This window comes from Chanodichthys erythropterus, chromosome 10 (assembly GCF_024489055.1).
Source record: "Chanodichthys erythropterus isolate Z2021 chromosome 10, ASM2448905v1, whole genome shotgun sequence".
In the NCBI taxonomy this organism is placed as follows: domain Eukaryota; kingdom Metazoa; phylum Chordata; class Actinopteri; order Cypriniformes; family Xenocyprididae; genus Chanodichthys; species Chanodichthys erythropterus.
In genome coordinates this window covers 40,836,092-40,861,375 of record NC_090230.1, presented here as the reverse complement: position 1 = coordinate 40,861,375, position 25,284 = coordinate 40,836,092, and the positions used below count along the sequence as shown (strand labels likewise).

The 25,284-nt window shown below is 44.1% G+C and overlaps 1 protein-coding gene across 8 annotated transcripts in view; it reads left to right on the top strand.

The window, feature by feature from the left end:
• The window catches only part of stard13a (StAR related lipid transfer domain containing 13a), an 80,730-nt gene extending 55,809 nt beyond the window's left edge, over window positions 1–24,921 (top strand). For 6 of the 8 annotated variants that reach the window (XM_067397740.1, XM_067397737.1, XM_067397742.1 and 3 more), the window contains 13 exons: window positions 7,598–7,679; window positions 10,224–10,287; window positions 12,554–13,881; window positions 14,053–14,223; window positions 15,134–15,293; window positions 17,059–17,257; window positions 17,349–17,562; window positions 18,034–18,148; window positions 18,465–18,542; window positions 19,429–19,674; window positions 21,674–21,891; window positions 22,428–22,604; window positions 23,409–24,921. In XM_067397740.1, coding sequence (XP_067253841.1) covers window positions 7,598–7,679; window positions 10,224–10,287; window positions 12,554–13,881; window positions 14,053–14,223; window positions 15,134–15,293; window positions 17,059–17,257; window positions 17,349–17,562; window positions 18,034–18,148; window positions 18,465–18,542; window positions 19,429–19,674; window positions 21,674–21,891; window positions 22,428–22,604; window positions 23,409–23,526 — 3,170 coding nt within the window. In that variant the 3' untranslated portion in view covers window positions 23,527–24,921. The remainder of the gene's footprint in view (window positions 1–7,597; window positions 7,680–10,223; window positions 10,288–12,553; window positions 13,882–14,052; window positions 14,224–15,133; window positions 15,294–17,058; window positions 17,258–17,348; window positions 17,563–18,033; window positions 18,149–18,464; window positions 18,543–19,428; window positions 19,675–21,673; window positions 21,892–22,427; window positions 22,605–23,408) is intronic. The other 2 variants (XM_067397738.1, XM_067397736.1) reach the window with 1 other exon arrangement.
• Window positions 24,922–25,284: the final 363 nt, after the last annotated feature.

The window sequence follows — 25,284 nt, the reverse complement described above, 5'->3', positions numbered from 1 at the left end:
CCCTTATACTTGTAAAATATATTGAATAATGTGTCAAATAATGTTCTTAGTCTTTCCTGTCACGGCACACACGAAGACAAACAGGGTAGGTCCAATTGCAGGTATTTATTGGGGAAATCCAGAAACGTAATCCATAAACCAGTCAATAGTCAAAACATCCAGGTAGACAGTCCAAACAAAATAATAACAGGAACAAAACAAAAAGCAAACCAAAACAGGGACTCAGGCAACATGAATGAAGACACCATGACAAAAGCAGAGACAAACCAGGTATAAATAGACAGACACTAATTGAACAAACACAAAACAGCTGGGTGCCATGAAACAAGGATAATGAGTACCAGGAGGTGAGTTATGGGTAATGTAGTTCGTGGGGTGAAAACCAAAGTCCAGGATGTAAACAGTCAGGGTTGGAGTACCCTCTGGTGGCAGACAAGGGCACTCCCAGTAATGATCGTGACATTACCTCCCCTCAAAGGAGCGGCTACCAGACGCTCCACCAGACACATAAAAACAAAAACACAAACACTCAGGAGGGAGGTGGACCGGAGGAGGATCAGGGGGAGGGATGGCGGGCCAGATCCAGGGCGCCCCACTGAAAGCCAGGGTGGTACTGGAGGAACTGACCAGGCTGGTTCCAGTGGGTCTGGAATCCTGGCTGAGTGCCAGGGTGGTGCTGGAGGAACTGACCAGGCTGGTCCCAGTGGGTCTGGAATCCTGGCTGATTGCCAGGGTGGCGCTGGAGGAACTGACCAGGCAGATTCCAGCGGTTCAGACGGCCTGGGCAGTGGCGGCAGGGCAGAAAGCCTGGGCGGCGGCGGCAGGGCAGAAGGCTTGGATGACGGCGGCAGGACAGAAGATCTGGGCGGTTGCGGCAGGACAGACCAAGGGTGCTCCGTGGCCATATTAGGGAGAGCGGGCCGCTCGGTGACGACCTCCGTGGCCGTATCAGGGAGAGCGGGCAGCTCGGTGACGACCTCCGTGGCCGTATCAGGGAGAGCGGGCCGCTCGGTGACGACCTCCGTGGCCGTATCAGGGAGAGCGGGCCGCTCGGTGACGACCTCCGTGGCCGTATCAGGGAGAGCGGGCAGCTCGGTGACGACCTCCGTGGCCGTATCAGGGAGAGCGGGCCGCTCGGTGACGACCTCCGTGGCCGTATCAGGGAGAGCGGGCCTCTCGGTGACGACCTCCGTGGCCGTATCAGGGAGAGCGGACAGCTCGGTGACGGTCTCCGTGACCGTATCAGGGAGAGCGGCCAGCTCGGTGACGGCGTCCGTGGCCGTATCAGGGAGAGCGGACAGCTCGGTAACGGTCTCCGTGGCCGTATCAGGGAGAGCGAAGGACTCAGGGACGGCAGCGGGCTCAGACTGGAACTGCTCTGAGACGGCAACGTGTTCGAACTGGGGCTGCTCAGGGACGGCAACGTGTTCAGGCTGGGGCTGCTCTGGGACGGCAGCGTGCTCAGGCTGGGGCTGCTCTGGGACGGCAGCGTGCTCAGGCTGGGGCTGCTCTGGGACGGCAGCGTGCTCAGGCTGGGGCTGCTCTGGGACGGCAGCGTGCTCAGGCTGGGGCTGCTCTGGGACGGCAGCGTGCTCAGGCTGGGGCTGCTCTGGGACGGCAGCGTGCTCAGGCTGGGGCTGCTCTGGGACGGCAGCGTGCTCAGGCTGGGGCTGCTCTGGGACGGCAGCGTGCTCAGGCTGGGGCTGCTCTGGGACGGCAGCGTGCTCAGGCTGGGGCTGCTCTGGGACGGCAGCGTGCTCAGGCTGGGGCTGCTCTGGGACGGCAGCGTGCTCAGGCTGGGGCTGCTCTGGGACGGCAGCGTGCTCAGGCTGGGGCTGCTCTGGGACGGCAGCGTGCTCAGGCTGGGGCTGCTCTGGGACGGCAGCGTGCTCAGGCTGGGGCTGCTCTGGGACGGCAGCGTGCTCAGGCTGGGGCTGCTCTGGGACGGCAGCGTGCTCAGGCTGGGGCTGCTCTGGGACGGCAGCGTGCTCAGGCTGGGGCTGCTCTGGGACGGCAGCGTGCTCAGGCTGGGGCTGCTCTGGGACGGCAGCGTGCTCAGGCTGGGGCTGCTCTGGGACGGCAGCGTGCTCAGGCTGGGGCTGCTCTGGGACGGCAGCGTGCTCAGGCTGGGGCTGCTCTGGGACGGCAGCGTGCTCAGGCTGGGGCTGCTCTGGGACGGCAGCGTGCTCAGGCTGGGGCTGCTCTGGGACGGCAGCGTGCTCAGGCTGGGGCTGCTCTGGGACGGCAGCGTGCTCAGGCTGGGGCTGCTCTGGGACGGCAGCGTGCTCAGGCTGGGGCTGCTCTGGGACGGCAGCGTGCTCAGGCTGGGGCTGCTCTGGGACGGCAGCGTGCTCAGGCTGGGGCTGCTCTGGGACGGCAGCGTGCTCAGGCTGGGGCTGCTCTGGGACGGCAGCGTGCTCAGGCTGGGGCTGCTCTGGGACGGCAGCGTGCTCAGGCTGGGGCTGCTCTGGGACGGCAGCGTGCTCAGGCTGGGGCTGCTCTGGGACGGCAGCGTGCTCAGGCTGGGGCTGCTCTGGGACGGCAGCGTGCTCAGGCTGGGGCTGCTCTGGGACGGCAGCGTGCTCAGGCTGGGGCTGCTCTGGGACGGCAGCGTGCTCAGGCTGGGGCTGCTCTGGGACGGCAGCGTGCTCAGGCTGGGGCTGCTCTGGGACGGCAGCGTGCTCAGGCTGGGGCTGCTCTGGGACGGCAGCGTGCTCAGGCTGGGGCTGCTCTGGGACGGCAGCGTGCTCAGGCTGGGGCTGCTCTGGGACGGCAGCGTGCTCAGGCTGGGGCTGCTCTGGGACGGCAGCGTGCTCAGGCTGGGGCTGCTCTGGGACGGCAGCGTGCTCAGGCTGGGGCTGCTCTGGGACGGCAGCGTGCTCAGGCTGGGGCTGCTCTGGGACGGCAGCGTGCTCAGGCTGGGGCTGCTCTGGGACGGCAGCGTGCTCAGGCTGGGGCTGCTCTGGGACGGCAGCGTGCTCAGGCTGGGGCTGCTCTGGGACGGCAGCGTGCTCAGGCTGGGGCTGCTCTGGGACGGCAGCGTGCTCAGGCTGGGGCTGCTCTGGGACGGCAGCGTGCTCAGGCTGGGGCTGCTCTGGGACGGCAGCGTGCTCAGGCTGGGGCTGCTCTGGGACGGCAGCGTGCTCAGGCTGGGGCTGCTCTGGGACGGCAGCGTGCTCAGGCTGGGGCTGCTCTGGGACGGCAGCGTGCTCAGGCTGGGGCTGCTCTGGGACGGCAGCGTGCTCAGGCTGGGGCTGCTCTGGGACGGCAGCGTGCTCAGGCTGGGGCTGCTCTGGGACGGCAGCGTGCTCAGGCTGGGGCTGCTCTGGGACGGCAGCGTGCTCAGGCTGGGGCTGCTCTGGGACGGCAGCGTGCTCAGGCTGGGGCTGCTCTGAGAGCATCCTCCAGGCACGCAAGACCGCCAAAACATAGAACGTGAGGACAGCCCTCTTGGCCATCACCGGACTGATAGGGAGAGCATGCCGTACTGGAGCGGACTCACTGGCTGGAGCGGACTCTGTAGTAGACTCACTGGATGGAGCAGACCCACTGGCTGGAGCGGACTCACTGACTGGAGCGGACTCACTGACTGGAGCGGACTCACTGACTGGAGCGGGCTCTGAAGTGGACTCACTGACTGGAGCGGGCTCTGGAGTGGACTCACTGACTGGAGCGGGCTCTGGAGTGGACTCACTGACTGGAGCGGGCTCTGGAGTGGACTCACTGACTGGAGCGGGCTCTGGAGTGGACTCACTGACTGGAGCGGGCTCTGGAGTGGACTCACTGACTGGAGCGGGCTCTGGAGTGGACTCACTGACTGGAGCGGGCTCTGGAGTGGACTCACTGACTGGAGCGGGCTCTGGAGTGGACTCACTGACTGGAGCGGGCTCTGGAGTGGACTCACTGACTGGAGTGGACTCACTGACTGGAGTGGACTCACTGACTGGAGTGGACTCACTGACTGGAGTGGACTCACTGACTGGAGTGGACTCACTGACTGGAGTGGACTCTGGAGTGGACTCACTGACTGGAGTGGGCTCTGGAGTGGACTCACTGACTGGAACGGGCTCTGGAGTGGACTCACTGACTGGAACGGGCTCTGGAGTGGACTCACTGACTGGAACGGGCTCTGGAGTGGACTCACTGACTGGAGCGGACTCTGGAGTGGACTCACTAACTGGAGTGGACTCACTAACTGGAGTGGACTCACTAACTGGAGTGGACTCACTAACTGGAGCGGGCTCTGGGGTGGACTCACTGACTGGAGCGGGCTCTGGAGTGGGCTCACTGACTGGAACGGGCTCTGGAGTGGACTCACTGACTGGAGCGGACTCTGGAGTGGACTCACTGACTGGAGTGGACTCACTAACTGGAGCGGGCTCTGGGGTGGACTCACTGACTGGAGCGGGCTCTGGAGAGGATTCACTGACTGGAGTGGACTCACTGACTGGAGTGGACTCACTGACTGGAGTGGACTCACTGACTGAAGTGGACTCACTGACTGGAGTGGACTCACTGACTGGAGTGGACTCACTGACTGGAGTGGACTCACTGACTGGAGTGGACTCACTGACTGGAGTGGACTCACTGACTGGAGTGGACTCTGGAGTGGACTCACTGACTGGAGTGGGCTCTGGAGTGGACTCACTGACTGGAACGGGCTCTGGAGTGGACTCACTGACTGGAGCGGACTCTGGAGTGGACTCACTAACTGGAGTGGACTCACTAACTGGAGTGGACTCACTAACTGGAGTGGACTCACTAACTGGAGTGGACTCACTAACTGGAGTGGACTCACTAACTGGAGTGGACTCACTAACTGGAGCGGGCTCTGGGGTGGACTCACTGACTGGAGCGGGCTCTGGAGTGGGCTCACTGACTGGAACGGGCTCTGGAGTGGACTCACTGACTGGAGCGGACTCTGGAGTGGACTCACTGACTGGAGTGGACTCACTAACTGGAGCGGGCTCTGGGGTGGACTCACTGACTGGAGCGGGCTCTGGAGTGAACTCACTGACTGGAGCGGGCTCTGGGGTGGACTCACTGACTGGAATGGATTCTGGAGTGGACTCACTGACTGGAATGGACTCACTAACTGGAGCGGGCTCTGGAGTGGACTCACTGACTGGAGTGGACTCACTAACTGGAGCGGGCTCTGGGGTGGACTCACTGACTGGAGCGGGCTCTGGAGTGGTCTCACTGACTGGAACGGACTCTGGAGTGGACTCACTGACTGGAGCAGGCTCACTGGCTGGAGCGGGCTCTGTAGTGGACTCACTGGCTGGAGCGGACTCCGGGAAGGCCTCCAGGCCTTGAGGGATGATGGAAGCCTTCCTCCTCCTCCTCCTCTTACGTGAGTGCAGCACTGAACCTGTGCCCACCTCCTCTGTAGACTCTGGAGCGAACTCACGGGCTAGAGCAGGCTCTGGGGCGGACTCACGGGCAAGAGCGGCCTCTGGCTGAGCATGAGTTGGCCCACGGTTTCTGCGGGAAAGATAATGGGTAAAACCCCAAAAATCCAGGGTCTGGAGCCCCTCCAACTCACACTGGGGCAGAGGGTCATCAAGGCATACATTAAAAACCCCTTTTAACGCCTCATCATTATACCGCAGCCCTCTTGAAAATGTCCAGAAAAACTGGGCAAAACACCCTATCTCTCTCCCCTCCTGTCGCAGAGCCAGCACCGCCCGAACAAGAGCCATCCGCTCCCTCACCGTGGCTGGAGGAGTGATCCAAATCCCCATCCTGCTGGATCCTAAAATGATGGTGTCTTCTGTCACGGCACACACGAAGACAAACAGGGTAGGTCCAATTGCAGGTATTTATTGGGGAAATCCAGAAACGTAATCCATAAACCAGTCAATAGTCAAAACATCCAGGTAGACAGTCCAAACAAAATAATAACAGGAACAAAACAAAAAGCAAACCAAAACAGGGACTCAGGCAACATGAATGAAGACACCATGACAAAAGCAGAGACAAACCAGGTATAAATAGACAGACACTAATTGAACAAACACAAAACAGCTGGGTGCCATGAAACAAGGATAATGAGTACCAGGAGGTGAGTTATGGGTAATGTAGTTCGTGGGGTGAAAACCAAAGTCCAGGATGTAAACAGTCAGGGTTGGAGTACCCTCTGGTGGCAGACAAGGGCACTCCCAGTAATGATCGTGACATTTCCTTCCTGTGACAGAAGATACAGTAGTTTACTATGAATTAAACAGAAATTAAATTAAATACAGTTTATTGTTTAAACAAAATAACAATAATGACCAGGAAAAAAATAATAATTATAAACAATCCCGAAATAGACTCTTATTCTGAAATGTCTGCAGTCTGCACTGTAGCAGGCTGCTCATGAGGGAGATAAATATGCATTCTTACAACCGTCTAAAACATGCTAAACATTGTGTAGTAAACATTGTCATAATTCATCAACATTAGCTTATAAGCAATCGGATGGCATAAATATGCGCTATTCATTAATTGCGCAGCAGTCAGATGTGCTGCTGCGTGAGCCTGTAGAGCGCACAACAGCGCCGCGTTTCTCGCGGTTAGATCAGCACATTACAATTCAAATGTGCGCATCTTCCACACAGGACCGCAGTTCTGACTGGATATCTTCCCAAATTGTCCCTCTCTTTCATTTTCGTCTCATTTTTATTCGTTGACGAAAATTAGAGTAGATTTTAGTCATAGTTTTAGTCATTCAAAACGCATTTTATTTAGTCATCGTCTCGTTTTCGTCCGTGAAAAAATGTCGTTGACGAAATTAACACTGCTTTCACATGAAAATTAGCCCAAGCTTTACTCACCCTCAAGCCATCCTAGGTGTATATGACTTTCTTCTTTCTGATGAACACAATCGGAGATATTTTAATAAATATCCTGACGCATCCAAGCTTTATAATGGCAGTGAACGGGACCCATGAGTATGAGCTGAAGAAAGTGCTTCCATCCACATCCATCCATCAAAAACGTACTCCACACGGCTCCGAGGGATTAATAAAGGCCTTCTGAAGCAAAGCGCTGCGTTTGTGTTAAAAAAAAATCCATATTTAACAAGTTAAGAAGTAAAATATCTAGCTTCCGCCAGACCACCTTCCGAAAGAAAGTGTAAAACTGTCGCAGTTCACATAGCTTACGCTACATCCTACGCCTTCCCTATTCAGCTTACGGAAAAAGTGTAACTGACACGACTCCAGTTTACACTTTCTTTGTAACTTGAACACGGAAAGCGCTTTGGTGGATGCTAGATATTTTACTTCATAACTTGTTAAATAAGGATATGTTTTACACAAACACATCGCTTCCCTTCAAAAGGCCTTTATTAACCCTAGGGAGCCGTGTGAAGTACAGGTGATGGATGGATGTGGATGTTCATCAGAAAGAAGAAAGCCATATACACCTAGGATGGCTTGAGGGTGAGTAAAGCTTGGGCTAATTTTCATTTGAAAGTGAACTAATCCTTTAAATAACACGCACATGATCCTTATGTGAACTTCTGTGGTCACTTATTTTGAAGATGTTGGTTGCTTACATTAAACCTCTTAACCAGGACAGAAAATGATCTTCTTCCTGTCTCTGCCTACAGATTCCCAGTTTCCCATTGAAATATCCGCAGTCAAGAGGGACCATGACTTTCTCGACAAAGACCTTGTGGAGCCTCTTTGCCGGTAAGTTTCTAAATGTCAAGATTATCTCAATATCTTGAGATTGTTGAGACTGAGAGTCTTGCAGTCTACAGGATGGAACCTGATACACCGTCTTCACTTAAAATGACAGCTGTAAAATCAAAGGCCTTACTGTCAATCAAGTGCTCTGATGGCTGTGTTGTTCTGTCCATTTATATTGCTCAGTGTTGAACAATATGACAGCTTTAAGGACATCATGACATCAAAATTGTTACCATTTACTTTCTTATTTAATGTTGTGATAATACCCTACATTCCGACATGTGATCTTCGTTCGGCTGATGCTGGTCTTTTAGTTGTTCCGGTAACACATGGGTGATTGGGCTTTCTCTTCAATTGCCCCAAAGTTATGGAATTCTCTGCCTTCTGAGATTAGAAATGCAGCATCCCTAAAAATGTTCAAATCATCCCTTAAAACTTATCATTTTAGGGAAGCATTTGGGTGAAAAATTGATTCTTGTGGTTGTCATGTGATGTTTTTGATGTATTTTTTTTCTAATTTTTATTTTTGTTTATAAATACCTTTTGGAACGTGTTTTTATTATGCCTATTTTATGTATCTTAATTTTACTTATGTAAAGTGCTTTGAGGAAATACTTTTAAAAGCGCTATACAAAATAAAGTTATTATCATTATTATTATTATTATTATTATTAGCTTTCACTGCCACTGAAACAGCTCTTAAGTGGCCTTAACTACTATGTACTTAAATAAAAAAAATAAGTACAATGTACTTATTGGGTTCATATTGAATTGCGAAACACTTTTGCTGCTATGGATTGGTTGTAAGGTTAGGTGGATTCGGGTAAGGTTAGGGACAGGTTTGGTGGTATGGGTACATTGGGTAGGTTTAAGGGTAGGGGTAAGGGTTAAGGGATGGGTCAACAGTGTAATTATAAATGTAATTACCGAAATTAATTATAGATGTAATTACATGTAGGTGTTTTAAAATATAAGTACAATGTAAAAACATGTATGTATGTACACAATAAGTGCATTGTATCAAATTATTAATTTAAATATAAGTACATAGTTGTTAAGGCCACTTAATATAAAGTGGGTCCCTATCATTTGTTGGGTAGTATAAGTGAATGTATGTTCATCTATATTCATAAAATCTGTAAAAAAAAAAAAAAAAAAAAAAACTGTCTACACCTTTTCCCCAAGTCGTTTTATTACAATTTTTTTTTTCATAAAGTCTTTAAAAACGCACTACATCTTTTCCCCAAAAGTCCTTTTTATGAGCAAATGTGTTTTTACTTTTTTATTTTATTTTATTTTATTTTTTGTTTTTTATTAATAAAGTCTTTAAAAATGCACAACACCTTTTCCCCAAAAGTCCTTTTTATGAGCAAATGTGTTTGAAGAAACTTCAGCTGTTTTTATTTTTAAGACCAGTACCCAACCAGACGAAAGACTATTGTTGCCCCCCAATCCTGCATGTACAAGTACGAGAAAGCTCGGTGGTGCTGGCCCAGTGGCGACCCCACCTCTGTAGCTGTCTGACCCATGTCCTCCATAAAGTCTGTCCCCTTCCCTGACGCTTTGATCCCTAATGCAGCCCCCATGGAGTCCGCTCTGATGTCCCTCTCAAAGGCCTGAGGGAGCATGTGGGGGGGGTGTTGGGTTTAGCGGTATAGGCTACTAACAGATGGTTGTGTGTGTTTGTGTGAAACAAGGCCTGGGGTTTGAGTCGTTGAGGGCTTCTAGCAGGTTGTCTCCCTGTCTAATGCCACTAATGACAGCGTTAGTGAGATCTGACAGCTTTACTGTCAGAGAATACACACGCTGCTCTTTAGGACGGTGTCTGCTGGCATGAAATGGCGTTTCATTATCACGCCACAGACACGATATTTACGCATATTTATGTGGCCATCTGGGCCTGGATGTTTAATTAGGGAATTTTGATTGAAAAGTGGGGCAGATTGTGTCGGCAGAAAGCTGATTAACGGAGCTGATGTCACGATGGAACATTTTAGCGTGTCAAAAACAACAAGTCTGGTTTTATAGGTAAAATAATAGCTTGTTTGTGTCTGGAATGGATATAAAGTGATGGGTCTGCAGTCTCTTGTAGAGTAAAGAAGATTGTGTCTCTGTGTGTGTAAAAAGGGGTGGAGAAAACCTCTTCAGGGGTGAAGATCAGTCAGATGAGAACGTTAAAGGGCGCTTTAGGGTTAGATCAAAGGGGAGGTGGACGAGAAGGTGGATTGCCCACTCTCTCGCTCTTTATCCTTCTGTTTTTCCTTCTGCAGTCCCATCAGAGTCTCATTCATTCATGGCCATGTCTTGAAAGAGATTAGAACCTACGGCTGCCAAGCAGTCCCGTCACTCTTTCCGTCAGCCAATCAGGACAGAGATAGTAAGAGTTTCTTGAAATCTATACCTGCACGTAGAGAGGCAAACAGAGGTTAGACGAGTGTAGGATCTACAGTGGATTGTCTCTCTCTCTCTCTGTGGCTGTATGGTTTCTTTGTGGTGGAGATGAGAGTGACGGATGCACCAGTGACTGTGTCTCCTCTCTTCCAGTCGACTCAACACTCTGAACAAGTGTGCCTCCATGAAACTGGACGTGAGCCTCCCCAAGAAGAAAGTAAGTTTTCTATTTAATCGAAAAATGCTGTCTTAAATGGGTTTTGGGTAAATTTGTCAAGAAATATCTGTCATATTTACAAACAATGAAGACATTTTTGCAAACAAAGAGATGTGTGTGTGTGTGTGTGTGTGTGTATACTGTATATCTTGCGCTCACCAAGGCTGCATTTATGTGATCAAAAATACAATAAAAATAGCAATATTGTGAAAAATGATTACAATTTAAAATAACTGTTTTAATGTGTTTTAAAATGTAATTTATTCTAAAAAAAAAAAAAAAAGTAGAATTTTCAGAAAACTCAGGTTTTCATTTCATTACTCCAGTCTTCAGTGTCACATGATCCTTCAGAAATCATTCTAATATGCTGATTTTATGCTCAAGAAACATTTCTTATTATTATCAATGTTGAAAACAGTTGTGCTGCTTAATATTTTTGTGGACACTGTGGTACATTCTTGACAAAGTTAAAAAGAACAGCATTTATTTAAGCTAGAAATCTTTTGAAACATTATAAATATCTTTACTGATCACTTGATCAATTTAATGCGTCCTTGCTGAATAATACTAGTAATGTTTAAAAAACGTACCCCAAACTTTTGAATGATATAGTGTATATATCACAAATTTAAGTTATGAAGATTTTAATCATTACTGTATAACATTATATAATGTTATATTACATTATATTGATTACATTACATTTTTTGTGCATTATAGTAATGAGAACTTTGGAGAGAATGTCCTTCGTTGTCATGAAAATAATTTCACAATGCAATAATCTTAATAGTGTCTATGCAAAATAAATTTTTAATCAATGAAAAAACATTTCTTAATAAGATTCACCCATTTATTTTATAGACAAATGGATATTAAATATCTGTTCTATAAATAATCTATATGTTTTTACTATTACTGTAATGGCTTTGTTTTATGGTGCAGGTATGTCTGTGAATTAAGAGTAAATCTGTCTGTCTGGGTTTTGAAAATGGATTATGTGGCCTACGGGCTGCTTATAATAAAGAAGATTATATAAAAAGAGCAGTCGTGCACAGTCAATAGAATTGATGCTGGTTTTAAGCACAGAAATGTCAGTTTAATCTTCAGTCGAGACTCTTTGACTGTTTACTCAGGAGTTGTATTTCATTCTAATTATGATTGTAACCTGTGGATCTCATTCAGTAGGTCATTTCTGACGCTTCTGCTTCTACTGACGTCTCAGGCATGTGAAAGGGGTCTTTGGGTGTTAACACAACCAGACGGTGATTTGATACCTGTTATGTTCATGTCCTCTTGTTTGGATGATATTTGAGAATTCCCCAAACCAGCTAGAATGACTTAGGGGATGTTTTTGAAATAGTCTCCTGACATTTTTCAAATACCATGACCCTCTATTATTCAATTGAAATGTATGAGGTCTGTGATATTTTAAATAGGAAATGGGTTGTGAAAGTATATACAATGCTGAGAGGGTGTCAGAGCCCTTCACAGCTCTTTCCTGTACTGTGAGCTCACGTGTCTGGACTTTACTATCTATAAAACTTACTGGTAACATCTGTACAATGAAACCTTAATATAACTTTCATGACAATTTAAGTTTTTTATAACTGTAAATAAACTATGAATAAATGAATGTCATTTGACTGCAATAAAAATATTTTTTTCTATTTTAGAAGGAAAGAAAATAGCTGTGGACAGCAAAAAATAAAAATAAAAAATCTTAAATGACATGGCCCGGCCTAAGTTAGCTTTCATCTTGGGAGATATTTGCATACGCGCTTGCGTTTTACTCTCGATTTCGTGATCGCGTGTACTCTGTGAATAGGGAGCAGCGGTGCTCAGCACACATTCTACAAGATCAAACATTTGTCAGACCTGTATCAGACTTTGTTGTGCAACAAATCCTCCGCCATGGTCTTGTCAGTCACCTCATCATTTACTCTAGTCACGTGATCAGATCATTCCTGCTGCACTATGTATGACTCTTCATCTCGTGTTGGATGGAATTGAAGCGACCATTATCCAACCGAATTAAATGGTTTTTATTTCTCTAAAAAGCAAAACGACAGTGGAGGCGTAATGTAAATGTAGTGGGGGCATATTATATCGCTTTTCACCTCAACGAGAAACCTCATCATGTTTTAGTCTCATTAGATCTCATGGCACGAGACCTCGTCACACCCCTATCTTTATGACTGTAGTTTAGGAGCTAAAACTCTAAAATATGTCCAACAAAGTCTATTCCTGTGCTTTCTTGTGCCCGCAGAGTGAGGACTCTGATGAGGAGGACCTGCTGGCCATCAGCAATAGATGGACATTTGAGTGGAACAGCCGGCGCTGGTCACGTCTGCAAGACATCGACTACCTCTTGGGTAGAGCGGAGGAGCGGAGCCCCTCAGAGGTGGGTGAGCATCTGCGGACCACCGTGAGCAGCGAGAGCATTCTGACGGACATCAGTGAGCCGGAGATCTGCTCCCTCCACAGTGAAGACTCCTTGGCTGTCATGCCTGACTCCGCCTCGCTCACCCCACTGCACTTACCCAGAGAGCTGCCTCATTACGGTTCACTCCCTGCCAAGAGCAGGCGACGTGGACGCACACGCGCCAAAGACTTCTTGAGGAGGATGGAGACGCTGGGTCGGACGTGGGGGCCATCAATGGGTCGTTCAGAGCGACGCTCTTTGGTTATTAGCGGCCCAGTTCTGCAAAGCGAGCCAGAGGCGCTAAAGACTCTAAGATGTGTTCAGATTTTTAGCGACGGGCCTCTAAACTCTGAAAACATGCCACCTGCCAACAACTGCCCAAATTCGTTGGCCAGCAGTGAGGCCAGCAGCCAATCGGAGACCAGTGGTAGTGCTGGAAGTACGCCGAACACGAAGGGACGTGTCTCAAAGTTGTATCCTCCTGGTAAACGTGCAGGGATCTACCTGGAGGACATTGATGTTCTCGCCGGTGCACCCCAGAGGAGGAGACCGGTTGAACAGAGCCGAAAAAATGATTTCCGCTCCTATGACGAGCTGTTGGTGCATATCCCAAAAGATCACAAACCTGGTACCTTCCCTAAAGCACTGTCAATCGAGAGTCTGACACCAGCCAGTAAGGAACAAAGAAACTGGAAGGTTCTGGATTCAGAGCCACAGCCATATAAATGCAGGAAAGTTGGCGGAAGGGAACTCCGGCCCGTGACGCGCTGCTGCCCGCGGGGAAGCAGGATCAGCGTGTACGATAACGTACCGGGCTCACACCTGTATGCGAGCACAGGGGACTTGTTAGACCTTGAGAAGGAGGATATTTTCCCGCATTTAGATGACATATTGCAGCATGTGAATGGCTTGCAGCAGATCGTGGACCATTGGTCCAAAAACGTCTTGCCGGAGAGTGAAGGGGAGGGGGAGGGCATCAGGGGGCGGGACCAGAGGATTATTGATGGCCAATCTTCCAGTCAGATCACGCTGGACTTTGAGGGGACCTCTGTAGAAGGCCTGACCACTCCAAGCGACGGCAACAAGGACGGGGTTTCGTTAAATGACACGGACACCTCCAGCACCAGAGAGAGGAGGGACTCGGGGGTGGGAGCTTCTCTCACACGACCACAGTAAGACTTCAGGGGGGATATACTGAGAGGCGCTCATTCAAATATAAGAACACAAAACATTTTTTTTATCATATTGCAGTAGTTTTTTTTATTTATACTTTAAAGAGCAGCATAAAATGATCTGTCCATAATCTGATTTTCATGAATATTTTTGTTTTTTTGTATTTCTAGCCTTAGATGGCCGAGCTTCAGGATGTCAAACCTCCTCAGCCAATCAGGAATCTCGCTACAGATATCTAGCCAATCAGTGGGCCAGCTTAGCTTGCTGCAGAAATTCTCTTTATTGCGTCTCACTGCAGTCATGGAAAAATACTCTATGTCCAACAAGCATGGTTGGACTTGGTGAGTTGCCTACAAACAAGTTTGGGACTGAGCATTAGGAAAATATAAATCTTTATACAGTACAATGAGAAAGAATGTGACATCAAGTATTCAGCATATAGCGTACACTACCATTTAAACGTTTGGAGATGGTGAGATTTTTTTTGAAAGAAGTCTCTTATGCTTACCAAGGCTGCATTTATTTGATCAGAAATAAAGTAAAAACAGTAATATTGTGAAATATAATTTAAATTAAAATAACTGTTTTCTATTGTAATATATTTTAAAATGTAATTTATTCCTGTGATGCAAAGTTGACTTTTCAGCAGTCGTTAATCCAGTTTTCAGTGTCACATGATCCTTCATAAATCATTCTAATGTGGTGATCAATACTATTTCTTAGTATTATCAATTTTGAAAACAATCGTTCTGCTTAATATTTTTTTGGAAACTGTAATGCATTTTTTCAGGATTTTTTAATGCACACTTCAAAAGAATAGCATTTTTTGAAATAGAAATCATATTTTAATTACTTGCATGTCTATACTGTCACTTTTGCATCCTTGCTGAATAGATGTATTAAGTTCTTTCAAAAAATGTACTGCCCCTGAACTTTTGAATGGTAGTGTACATATGTAAGTCAAGGGTCTCTTTTGAAGCATCAAATCGAATCAGTTTTGGAAAGTCCCTGTGGAGTGTCATTGGGGGTTTTCTCATCAGTTATTAGCTCTTATTGAATGACACACCGATCAAAGTGTCTCAGTCAAGCGAGTCTTGTGTTAAACCTCCAGAGCTTGTGGAACAATCTCATCCCGCCATCTACAGTAAATCACAGTTCTGCCCTTCAACTCTGCACTCTTCCAGTCGTACTCCTTCCTGCATTATACACATTCAAGACTGATCTCAATACTGTGTGTGTATATCTTCTTAGGTCAGTGCCAAAATTTATGAAGAGAATGAAGGGACCAGACTACAAGGATAAGGTGGTTTTCGGCGTTCCTCTGATTGTCCATGTCCAGCGGTATGGATACCCTCTGCCCTTAAGCTTGCAGCTTGCCCTGCGCTTTTTAAGGAGCCAGTGTTTGGACCAGGTACACAGTTTCATTCACATTTGTAAGATTGATTATAAAGTTAGGTAACAGTCTTAAGTTATTGCAGAGTCAGTCAGAAATATATTGATGGTCTAGTCCAGTCACTGCCTCATTTCTAAAAATAGAAAAGCCAAAGTTTACAATCCCTAATAGTCTTTTGATTTTCTTCCCTGTATGCTAATGTCTTAGATCAAAGATCAAAATAGATATATTCGCTTCACTTTGTTGTTAATGGTGCTTGAATCATTATTACTATTGCTCATATGTTGGATTAGGATTGAACAAACTTTTATGCAACAATCATGAATGATACCTCAAATTGTGTGGTTTGTTGAGTAGATTACTTATTTTTTTCCAAGTGATCAGATGTATGATTTTCATCTGATGGACAAAACAAATGACTGAAAAAGTCAATACACTTACATAGACTTTCAGAAAAGGTGTCGCTACATTAGCAAAATTTCATAGCCAAATAAAGGTCTATTGTTCATTGTTGATAGTTTAGCGATGCATGAAACACCACTCACACAGAGGCCACTTTCAAACCAAACAGATTTGTGTTGGTGTACATGCGTGACCAACATGAAAATGAGCAAGATCTGTGCCCTTGTAAAACCCCCAATTGCTTGGATTCCTACTGAAATGAGTGGATTTCACCAGCAAAATTTCACCAAGCAATGGAAATGCCACGCGCTGCAAAAAATAGAGTTTTTGTCTTGTTTCTAGTCAAAATATCTTAAAGTTCTTAAATCAAGAAGCATTTTCTTGACAAGTAAAAATTATTTTCTTGTTTTCAGAAAAATAAGTCAAAATTAAAGGTGCTAAAGAGGATGTTTTGTTTTATACATTTTTGCAATATTACTTGAAACTGTCTTTACTAACTGATAAAAGACTATTTATTAGGTGCACTGAAAGGAATAATATTAATATACATCTTCTGTGCACGAGGTAGGACCTTAAATACATCAGCCAATCGATCGCGTAAACGATTGGCCCTCTGGCTTGTCAATCACTGCTGTGACGTTCCTTGTGAGAGACGAGCACGGCTGCGTGTTCCAGTAACTTTCCACACTCCACAGACGCCGCATGCAATGTTTTTGTCAGGAGACAGGAGTAACAACTGCAGATTATGAGTTACCTGCCGTGAGTCCGACATAATGAATCCAAAAAACGCGACACAGTGAATTCCGGTGGTAAACACTCGTGTTCCAATACTCGTGCACGATTTTTGGGAGGCGTTCCTTTGAAATGAGCTGTGAAGGAGGGGGGCTGTTCTTCTGCATGCGCTCATTTCAAAAACTCACTAACAGTCTTTGGATTCTCAGTCGACGAAAAGATCCTCTCTATCACCTTTAAGTGAGTTTTTCCTTAAAACAAGCAAAATATTCTGCCAATGGGGTAAGCAAAATAATTTTATTCCAAACCAAAAACAAGCTATATAATCTTGATTTCAGTTTGAATTAAGATTATTTTGCTTACCCCATTGGCAGATTATTTTGCTTGTTTTAAGGAAAAACTCACTTAATTTTGACTTATTTTTCCTAAAAACAAGAAAATAATTTTTACTTGTCAAGAAAATGCTTCTTGATCTAAGAATTTTTTGATATTTGGAATGGAAACAAGACCAAAATTCTAAGTAAGAACAGCAGAGCAACCACTTAGCGGCAACCAGGCGACCACCCACAACACCCTAGCATCGCAAACACCCCTCACGTTTTCTTTATAAAAAGTAAAAATCTTATTTGCTTTTCTCATTGTGCTTCAGGTGGGACTTTTCCGTAAATCTGGAGTGAAGTCTCGTATTCAGGCTCTCAGGCAAATGTGTGAAACCTCCCCAGAAAATGTGAACTACGAGGATCAGTCCGCGTATGACGTGGCGGACATGGTCAAACAGTTCTTCAGAGACCTGCCTGAGCCTCTCCTCACAAGCAAAATGGGCGAGACCTTCCTCCACATATACCAGTGTAAGAGCATTTCCTGTCTGTTATGAGCTCAATACTACATGCAGTACTTTCAAATCCCGAACACTCTTTATTGTACTTTTTTTCTACCCAGATGTCCCCAAAGAACAACGCTTACAGGCTGTGCAGGCAGCTATCATGCTGATGGCCGATGAAAACCGTGAGGTCTTGCAGACGCTGTTGTGCTTCCTAAATGATGTCACTTCCTCTGTTGAGGAGAACCAGATGACCCCCATGAACCTGGCAGTGTGCCTCGCTCCTTCGCTCTTCCACCTCAACATCATGAAGAATGATAACCTGTCGCCTAGGTAACAGAGTTCTGTTTTATTGCATTCCAACACGTGCTCTACTTAGAAAGGGTGAAACTTGTGTTTCATTATTGTATAGGAGTTATAGGATGGTATGCGTGCTTTGTCATTAGGACTCCAGGGCCCTGAGGTGTCGTGAGAAGGCGTGAAGTGTTTTATTAACTCAATGTACAAACAACTCCCCCATCATTGTGTTCATTAGGGAGCATTACTCGACACAGAGCAGACATACTTCCCTGAGGGCCAGAGACAGGAGGAGGTGTGGAGGGCGTTTTAAAAGAGACGGATAGTTTAGGTTTACCTCAGACTTATCCAGACTATGCGGAGTGGGGTGGGGGCATCATGAGACTTATTCATGTATAAAATGACATGTTTTTCATTGGCTTAATAGTTTGTTTTATATGCTTACAGCCATATAATATTATGGATCACATGGAAGCTCATGCACACGATGTCTTTTATTGCATTCAGGTCTATTCAGAAGAAGTATGCCACTGGGAGGCCAGACCAAAAGGACCTGAATGAGAACCTTGCGGCCACTCAGGGGCTTGCGCACATGATTGCTGAATGCAATCAGCTATTTGAGGTACGAGATACTTGTTCTGTCATGATTGCAATGAGGTATGTGTGCAATGAGAATTCATGGTTGTCTATGTAAAACTGTGTGGAGAACAAGTACAAAATGTTTAGCTGACCATTGTAATCATTTCATTATGGTTTTCCCTTGAATACACTACCATTTAAAAGTTTGGGATCTGTAAAACTTTTTTTTTTAAAGAAATTAATACCTTTATTAAAGGATGCATTAAATGTGTTTAAAAGTGACAGTAAAAACGTTTACATTGTTGGAAAAGATTTTGTTTCAAATAAATGCTGTAAACTTTGAACTTTCTATTCATCAGATAAGCCTGAAAAAAAAAAAGCTGAGACTTCCAGTGAAATGTGACTTGTTGGTTTGTCGGTATCTTCAATGTCCTGAGGTAGCTTTAACAGCATTAAAAGTATAATACTTATATTATAATCAGAATATAGTCACTTAAACGTTAATTTAGTTATTCAAATGTAAGACTACATAAAAAAGACGTGTCTCGGTGTTCCCCCTATACAAAATTCAATTCGACCATTTCACGCATTTTACTCTTTTGTGTGAAAAATCCATCAACACACTGTAAATTAAAGATTTATTGTGCGCTTAGTTAGATTCATTGAATAAAATGTGTGTTTTGGCTAAATAAGTGCTCCTCTGCCGCCATCTGCTGGTTATAGTAGTAATTAATATTTTTTGTTTGTTTGTTTGTTTGTTTTAAATAAAAAGTGTTTTCTATCAAATGTTGGATTTCCTACATCTTGAAATGGGGACATCTATAAATGGGGACAATTTCAGAAATATGTTTTTGGTCATCACGTTAAAAATAACATTTAAAGTGTTGGAAAAATGTTGCGTGTGCATGTCCAATTACAGACACGTTACATTTATTATTCAGTCATTCCCAATTAGCTTTGTCTTTATTGCAATCAATAAAACTGGTTTATTGGCAAATTAGGTGATAACTTAAAAGTCAACCATTGATGGTTTTGTGTCGATGTTCAGTGAGTACGGAATAACAGCGAACAGTTCACCGGAATGCCCAAACTGGTTAAATGAAAACCAGGAAGTAACCGTGCATATGGTCAATTGTAATAATATTTCATAATAATACTGTTTTTACTTTATTTTTGACCTTGGTGCGTATAAGAGACTTTCAAAAACATTAAAAAATCTTGCTGACCACAATTATTTATTTATTTTAATGTCAGAGTTGGAGGACAAAAGGAGACTTCTTTTGAAATGTTTTTTTTTTTTTTCTTTCAATGTGGTATGTGCAGATTCCTCAGGAGATGTTCTCCCAGTCCAGGAACTCATACATGGAAGCTGAGCTGCTGGCGCCCTCTTTAGACGAGCTCTGTAAAAAACACTCGCAACAGGACGAGGAAGAGGAAGAAGAGGAGGACAGCACATATCGCTCTTATCTGGAGAGCCTGATACAGAATTTGACAAAAGAGGCCAAAGACAAGACCAAGGGCTGGGTGGCCAGATCAAACATTGACAGTATTGAGCTATCATTCAAAAAGGTAATAACAAATATTAGATATAGATTTATGTACAGTATGTATGTATACTTTCATTCATTCATGTTATATGGAATATGCTTTGAATATTTACTTTTGTAATAATATCCAGTATTACTTTCATAAAAATACTATAAATTAAAACATGAATTAATTTCGACAAAGAAGTGCATTAAAATCGTTTAATGTGCAGCTAGCCGTGGATTATCAAGCTTATACCATGGTAATTTGCCAACAATGACAACTTTAAGCGGTTATTGATATTTGCAGCACAATATTTGACCGGAAGGGTAAAATTGACTATTTTCATCAGTTACGACTCATTAGATCTACCATTCTGCCTGCTTTGAATGAGATGGAGATAAAGTAGGGCGTAATATTACATTTATTTGAATGAATAAATTATTGCATTTATTTGAATTAGTTATTGAAGGAGAGAGAGATGAGATGCGTACCTGCGTCTGTTTAGCATATCTCTCTATTAACAACAAAGCTGTGAGTTTAAAGGTGCCCTAGAACGTTCTTTCACAAGATGTAATATAAGTCTAAGGTGTCCTCTGAATGTGTCTGTGAAGTTTCAGCTCAAAATACCCCATAGATTTGTTTTTTATGAATTTTTTTAACTGCCTAATTTGGGGCATCGTTAACTATGCCCCGATTCAACGCGCGGCCCCTTTAAATCTCACGCTCCCTGCCCCCAGAGCTCTGGACTCTATATACAGTGCATAAACAAAAGGTTCACACAGCTAATATAACCCTCAAATGGATCTTTACAAGATGTTCGTCACGCATACTGCATGCATGGATCGGATCATGTGAGTATAGTATTTATTTGGATGTTTACATTTGATTCTGAATGAGTTTGAGGCTGTGCTCTGTGGCTAAAGCTAACATTAGACACTGTTGGAGAGATTTATAAAGAATGAAGTTGTGTTTATGAATTATGCAGACTGCAAGTGTTTAATAATGAAAATAGCGACGGCTCTCTTGTCTCCACGAATACAGTAATAAACGATGGTAACTTTAACCACATTTAACAGTACATTAGCAACATGCTAATGAAACATTTAGAAAGACAATTTACAAATATCACTAAAAATATCATGTAATCGTGGATCATGTCCGTTATTATTGCTCCATCTGCCATTTTTCGCTATTGTCCTTGCTTGCTTACCTAGTCTGTTGATTCAGCTGTGCACAGATCCAGACATTAATACTGGCTGCCCTTGTGTAATGCCTTGAACATGAGCTGGCATATGCAAATTTGGGGGTGTACATATTAATGATCCCGACTGTTACGTAACAAGTCGGTGTTATGTTGAGATTCGCCTGTTTTCCGGAGGTCTTTTAAACAAATGAGATTTACATAAGAAAAGGAAACAATGGAGTTTGAAACTCACTGTATGCCTTTTCAATGTACTGAACTCTTGTTATTCAACTATGCCAAGGTAAATTCAATTTTTGATTCTAGGGCACCTATAATTACTACAGAATAGCAATGTAATCCCCTCGTTGCTGAGAAATATAATGTAGTGATTCAATAGAGAAGCTATTTTATTAATAAAAGTCGTGGGGCAGCATTGATAGGTTTCTGTGCTTCTGAATGGTTCTGTGTGTGCGCAGCGCGATCTTCGCTCTCTTTGTGTGAGTGATGTGTGTGTGTGTGTGTTTCAATAAAAAAAACTCATTCATATAAATGGGTGATTAAACTGACTTAGAACTACCTGTGCATTAAATGGTTTTAGTACACACCTTCCAGCCAATCAGAATCAAGTATTCAGACAGACCATGGTGTATATCTGATCTGAGTTTGGACAAATAATGTTAGATACATAACATGGAAAGTAGTGCATGGTTGCATTTATGGGTGACCTAAATTAGAAACTGGCTTGTGTCATTTCCCACCCCCAATTTCCTGTCTGCTGTGACTGTCCTATCCAATAAAACACCAAAACTCCGTAAAATAAATAAAAGTCTGAGGGAAGTCTGTTGTCTCTCACAGGTGGGAGACGGGACCCCGTTGAGACGCTGGCGTGTGTCTGCAGAGGTGGAAGCTCCTCCATCGGTGGTGCTGAACCGTATACTGCGAGAGCGCCACCTGTGGGACAGTAGCCTGCTACAGTGGAAGGTTCTAGAAACTCTGGACAAGCAGACAGAGGTGTATCAGTATGAGCTGAACAGCATGGCCCCTCACCCCAACAGAGACTTTGTGGTGCTCAGGTGAGTACAAAAACAAATCCTGCTTATTGTTTACTGTTTGATCCCATTAGCAAATATCTGAATGAGCTGAACTGATTACACCATTAAGGCTGCAAGAAAGGCATGTGCTTCATTTGAGCATGTGTATCAAGAGCTTTTCGTGCATCACACAGTTCTTGTGATTCTCAAGGTCGTAAAAAGGTCTAGCATACCCCTGCTGAACAGCTGGGCATTCATGGAGTATTACTGACGGAGACTCACTGAGCACACTACTGTTAGGTCAACATAAAATGCTTTGAACTAAGCAAATTTGACCACTCAGGTCATGCCCAGAATACCACTGTAAGATAAGTTTTTGACAAATTGGATTTTGTGAGATGCAAACAGTAATCTAAACGAAGCAAAATATTCAGCTGGAATATTGCATTTTATTTGATAATCAAATTTGCACTTGGCAGATTGACACCTACATCTCTTCTGTCTGTGTCAGGGATGTCAGACACACTAACAGAGCTTTTGCTGTGAATTATATTGGTGTTGTTTTCTTTTCTGTTTAGGACATGGAGGACAGATATGCCAAGAGGGGTGTGTGTACTGGTGTCGGTGTCGATCGACCATGAGGAAAGCCCACAGCTGGCTGGAGTGAGAGGGGTAGTTCTGGAATCACAGTATCTGCTTGAACCATGTGGCTCTGGCAAGTCCAGACTCACACATATATGCAGAGTTGATCTGAAGTAAGTGTATTAAAGACAACACTTAAAGTATACACTACCGTTCACATGTTTGATGGTAAAGAAAGATGAATGATAGTAAGGACACATCAAATGTGACAGTAAAGACATTTATAATGTTATAAAAGATGTATTTTTCAAATAAATGCTGTTCTTTTGAACTTCATATTCATTAAAGAATCCTACAAAAATGTATCAGGGTTTCCACAAAAAAATTATTCAGCACAACTATTTTCAACTTTGATAATAATAAGAAACGGCCAAGTGAGTATATTAGAATGAATTCTGAAGGATCATGTGACACTGAAACCTGGAGTAATGATGCTGAAAATTCAGCTTTACCATCACAGGAATAATTTTAAAACATTCAAATAAAAAACAGTTAAGTAAAATAGTACTACACAATATTACTGTTTTTACTGTATTTTTTTTTTTAAATGCAGCCTTTGTGAGCAAAATATATATACATTTTTTCTTTTTAATACATTTGCAAAGTTATTACGAACCACACATTTTTTTCACATGTGATAATATATATTTTATGCAAAAAAATCTCCCTAGTTGTCATGATTTTTTTTTTTTTATTATCACATGTGATTTGTTCTTTAATATAGCAGACATGGTTGTAATTGTTTTTATACTGTTTGTTTAATTTGAACAGAATTATTCTTCTGGTTCATTAGAAATTCCTTGTTGTGAAGTGCTTCCTCAATCCATGTGTAATGAAGGCAGTACATAACTCTTAATTGTCCTAAAAATTACACTTGAATGCTTCACTAAATGCTGTATATTTGCTTGCTGTTCCAGAGGAAAGTCTCCAGAGTGGTACAACAAAGCTTTTGGCCATCTCTGCGCTAGCGAGGTCACTCACATCCGCAACTCCTTCCAGGCTTTGGATCCTGAGGGCCCAGAGACCAAAATCTGAGCAGGGCTACGTGGAGTCAGACATGAGGGAAGCGGGATGTAGTTCACCGTCAGGGCAGATGGTCACAGAGAACGAACTTGGAGAGATTCACGAAAGAAGACGAGCAAATGGAAAGGTTTTTTTTGTGTTTCTAGCCCCTGAACAACATCAAACTGCCATGTCCTGTTGGTTTAATAGACTGTGGATCATTGGGATTCATTTTAGAGTGTTTTACCCCTTATAGGGCATTTAATGTAGTCTGTTTATTTCATATGAATTTATGCAGCTGTTCAAAACTGCCACTTTTGAAATGGCATTTGTTGTGTGTTTGGGGGCATGTGATTGAAAAGATGGACAGAGAAAGTGACAGAGACAGACTCCAGCGTAGCCATGAAGCCATGTCTGTAAAAAGAAAAAAAAGTCATAACGCTGCTTCCTGTTGTCCAGTCTTTACCACAGCAGACAGCTTTAACTAGCACCTTCAGAGCTTCGCTTACAACAAACAGATGTGGATGACAAGCCACCTCATGCTAATCAAAACACAGCAGGTCTGGTTTAGTTTTACCAAGCACTTCAACCTTAAGTACTGCATTCTCAAACCAAATTTAGGTACGTTATTGTCTAAACATTATTTAAACTCTGTATTTAGGTGTTCTATCCTCATTTGACTGAAGCTAGTGTTACAGTGACTATATTTTTAAACTAAGATTGTATCCTGGTGATGTATTGATGTGAAGTATTTACTGACAAGCCCATATTATTTCTAAGTTCTGTTTGAAGAAATATGTTGTTTATCGTTACAATAGTCCTTGATTTCATTCGCAGGTAAGCAATAATGTATTTTCACGATAAATGCACCAGTACTGTGCTCTTCTGACAATGCAATATGATTTAAGATTAAAAATCAAAGTTGTAAATAATACAGGTAATGCTAATGATTGTTGCAAGTATGCATTATTATTATTATTATTATTATTGCTGTCATTGTTATATGTTGCTGTGTCACACTCTACAATGTCTAGGACATGAATTCATTTCACTGCTTCTGAGAAGCATGTCTATTCTATTCAAAAAGCTGTACATTTGTGTGTGTTTGTGTATAAATGTGTAGATACGATTCTGGTTGTATATTTTGTACAGAAACGAGGCTTATGGACAGGTTAATCTGCTTTTATGCTCAGTTCATTTCCTCCTCATATCAATATTTTGCTTGAAATATCATTGCAAGCTGGTTTAATCAGCTGGCTTGTTCAGTGCTGTTGGGAACTGTGGGTTCGACTTGAGCTCAATGGCAGGAGGAGGGCGATATGTTGTGGCTCCAAAGTAGTTTTTGAACAGTAACAGGGTGATTGGAGTTCCAATCATTTGGAAATGTGAAAAATAAAACCTCAATGCAGTACTGTTTACTGTTTTCAGGTTTTTTATTTGGTTTGAACATATTTTTTATTCTGCCTTGTTTGTCATTCCAATAGGCATGTCCAAAATATAGCATAAATATAACTTTCTTAAAACACTGAACTGTAAATCGAACTAACTAAAATGAATCGCACAGGCTGAAGAAAAAGAAAATCCTATCACGGCTTACCACCAGATGGCAGTATGGATGCACCACAGACCATAGACTGTACAGACACAGTAGCATACTAGCATTTGATGTTTGGCGTCCTGAGTGCAGGTGCGTTTGGAGTAATACTAACAAACAAAAAACTTAGAGGTCACAGAACTATTCAATTGCTTATGAATAACATTGCCAGTAATTAGCAGTGATTGTGTTTTCTC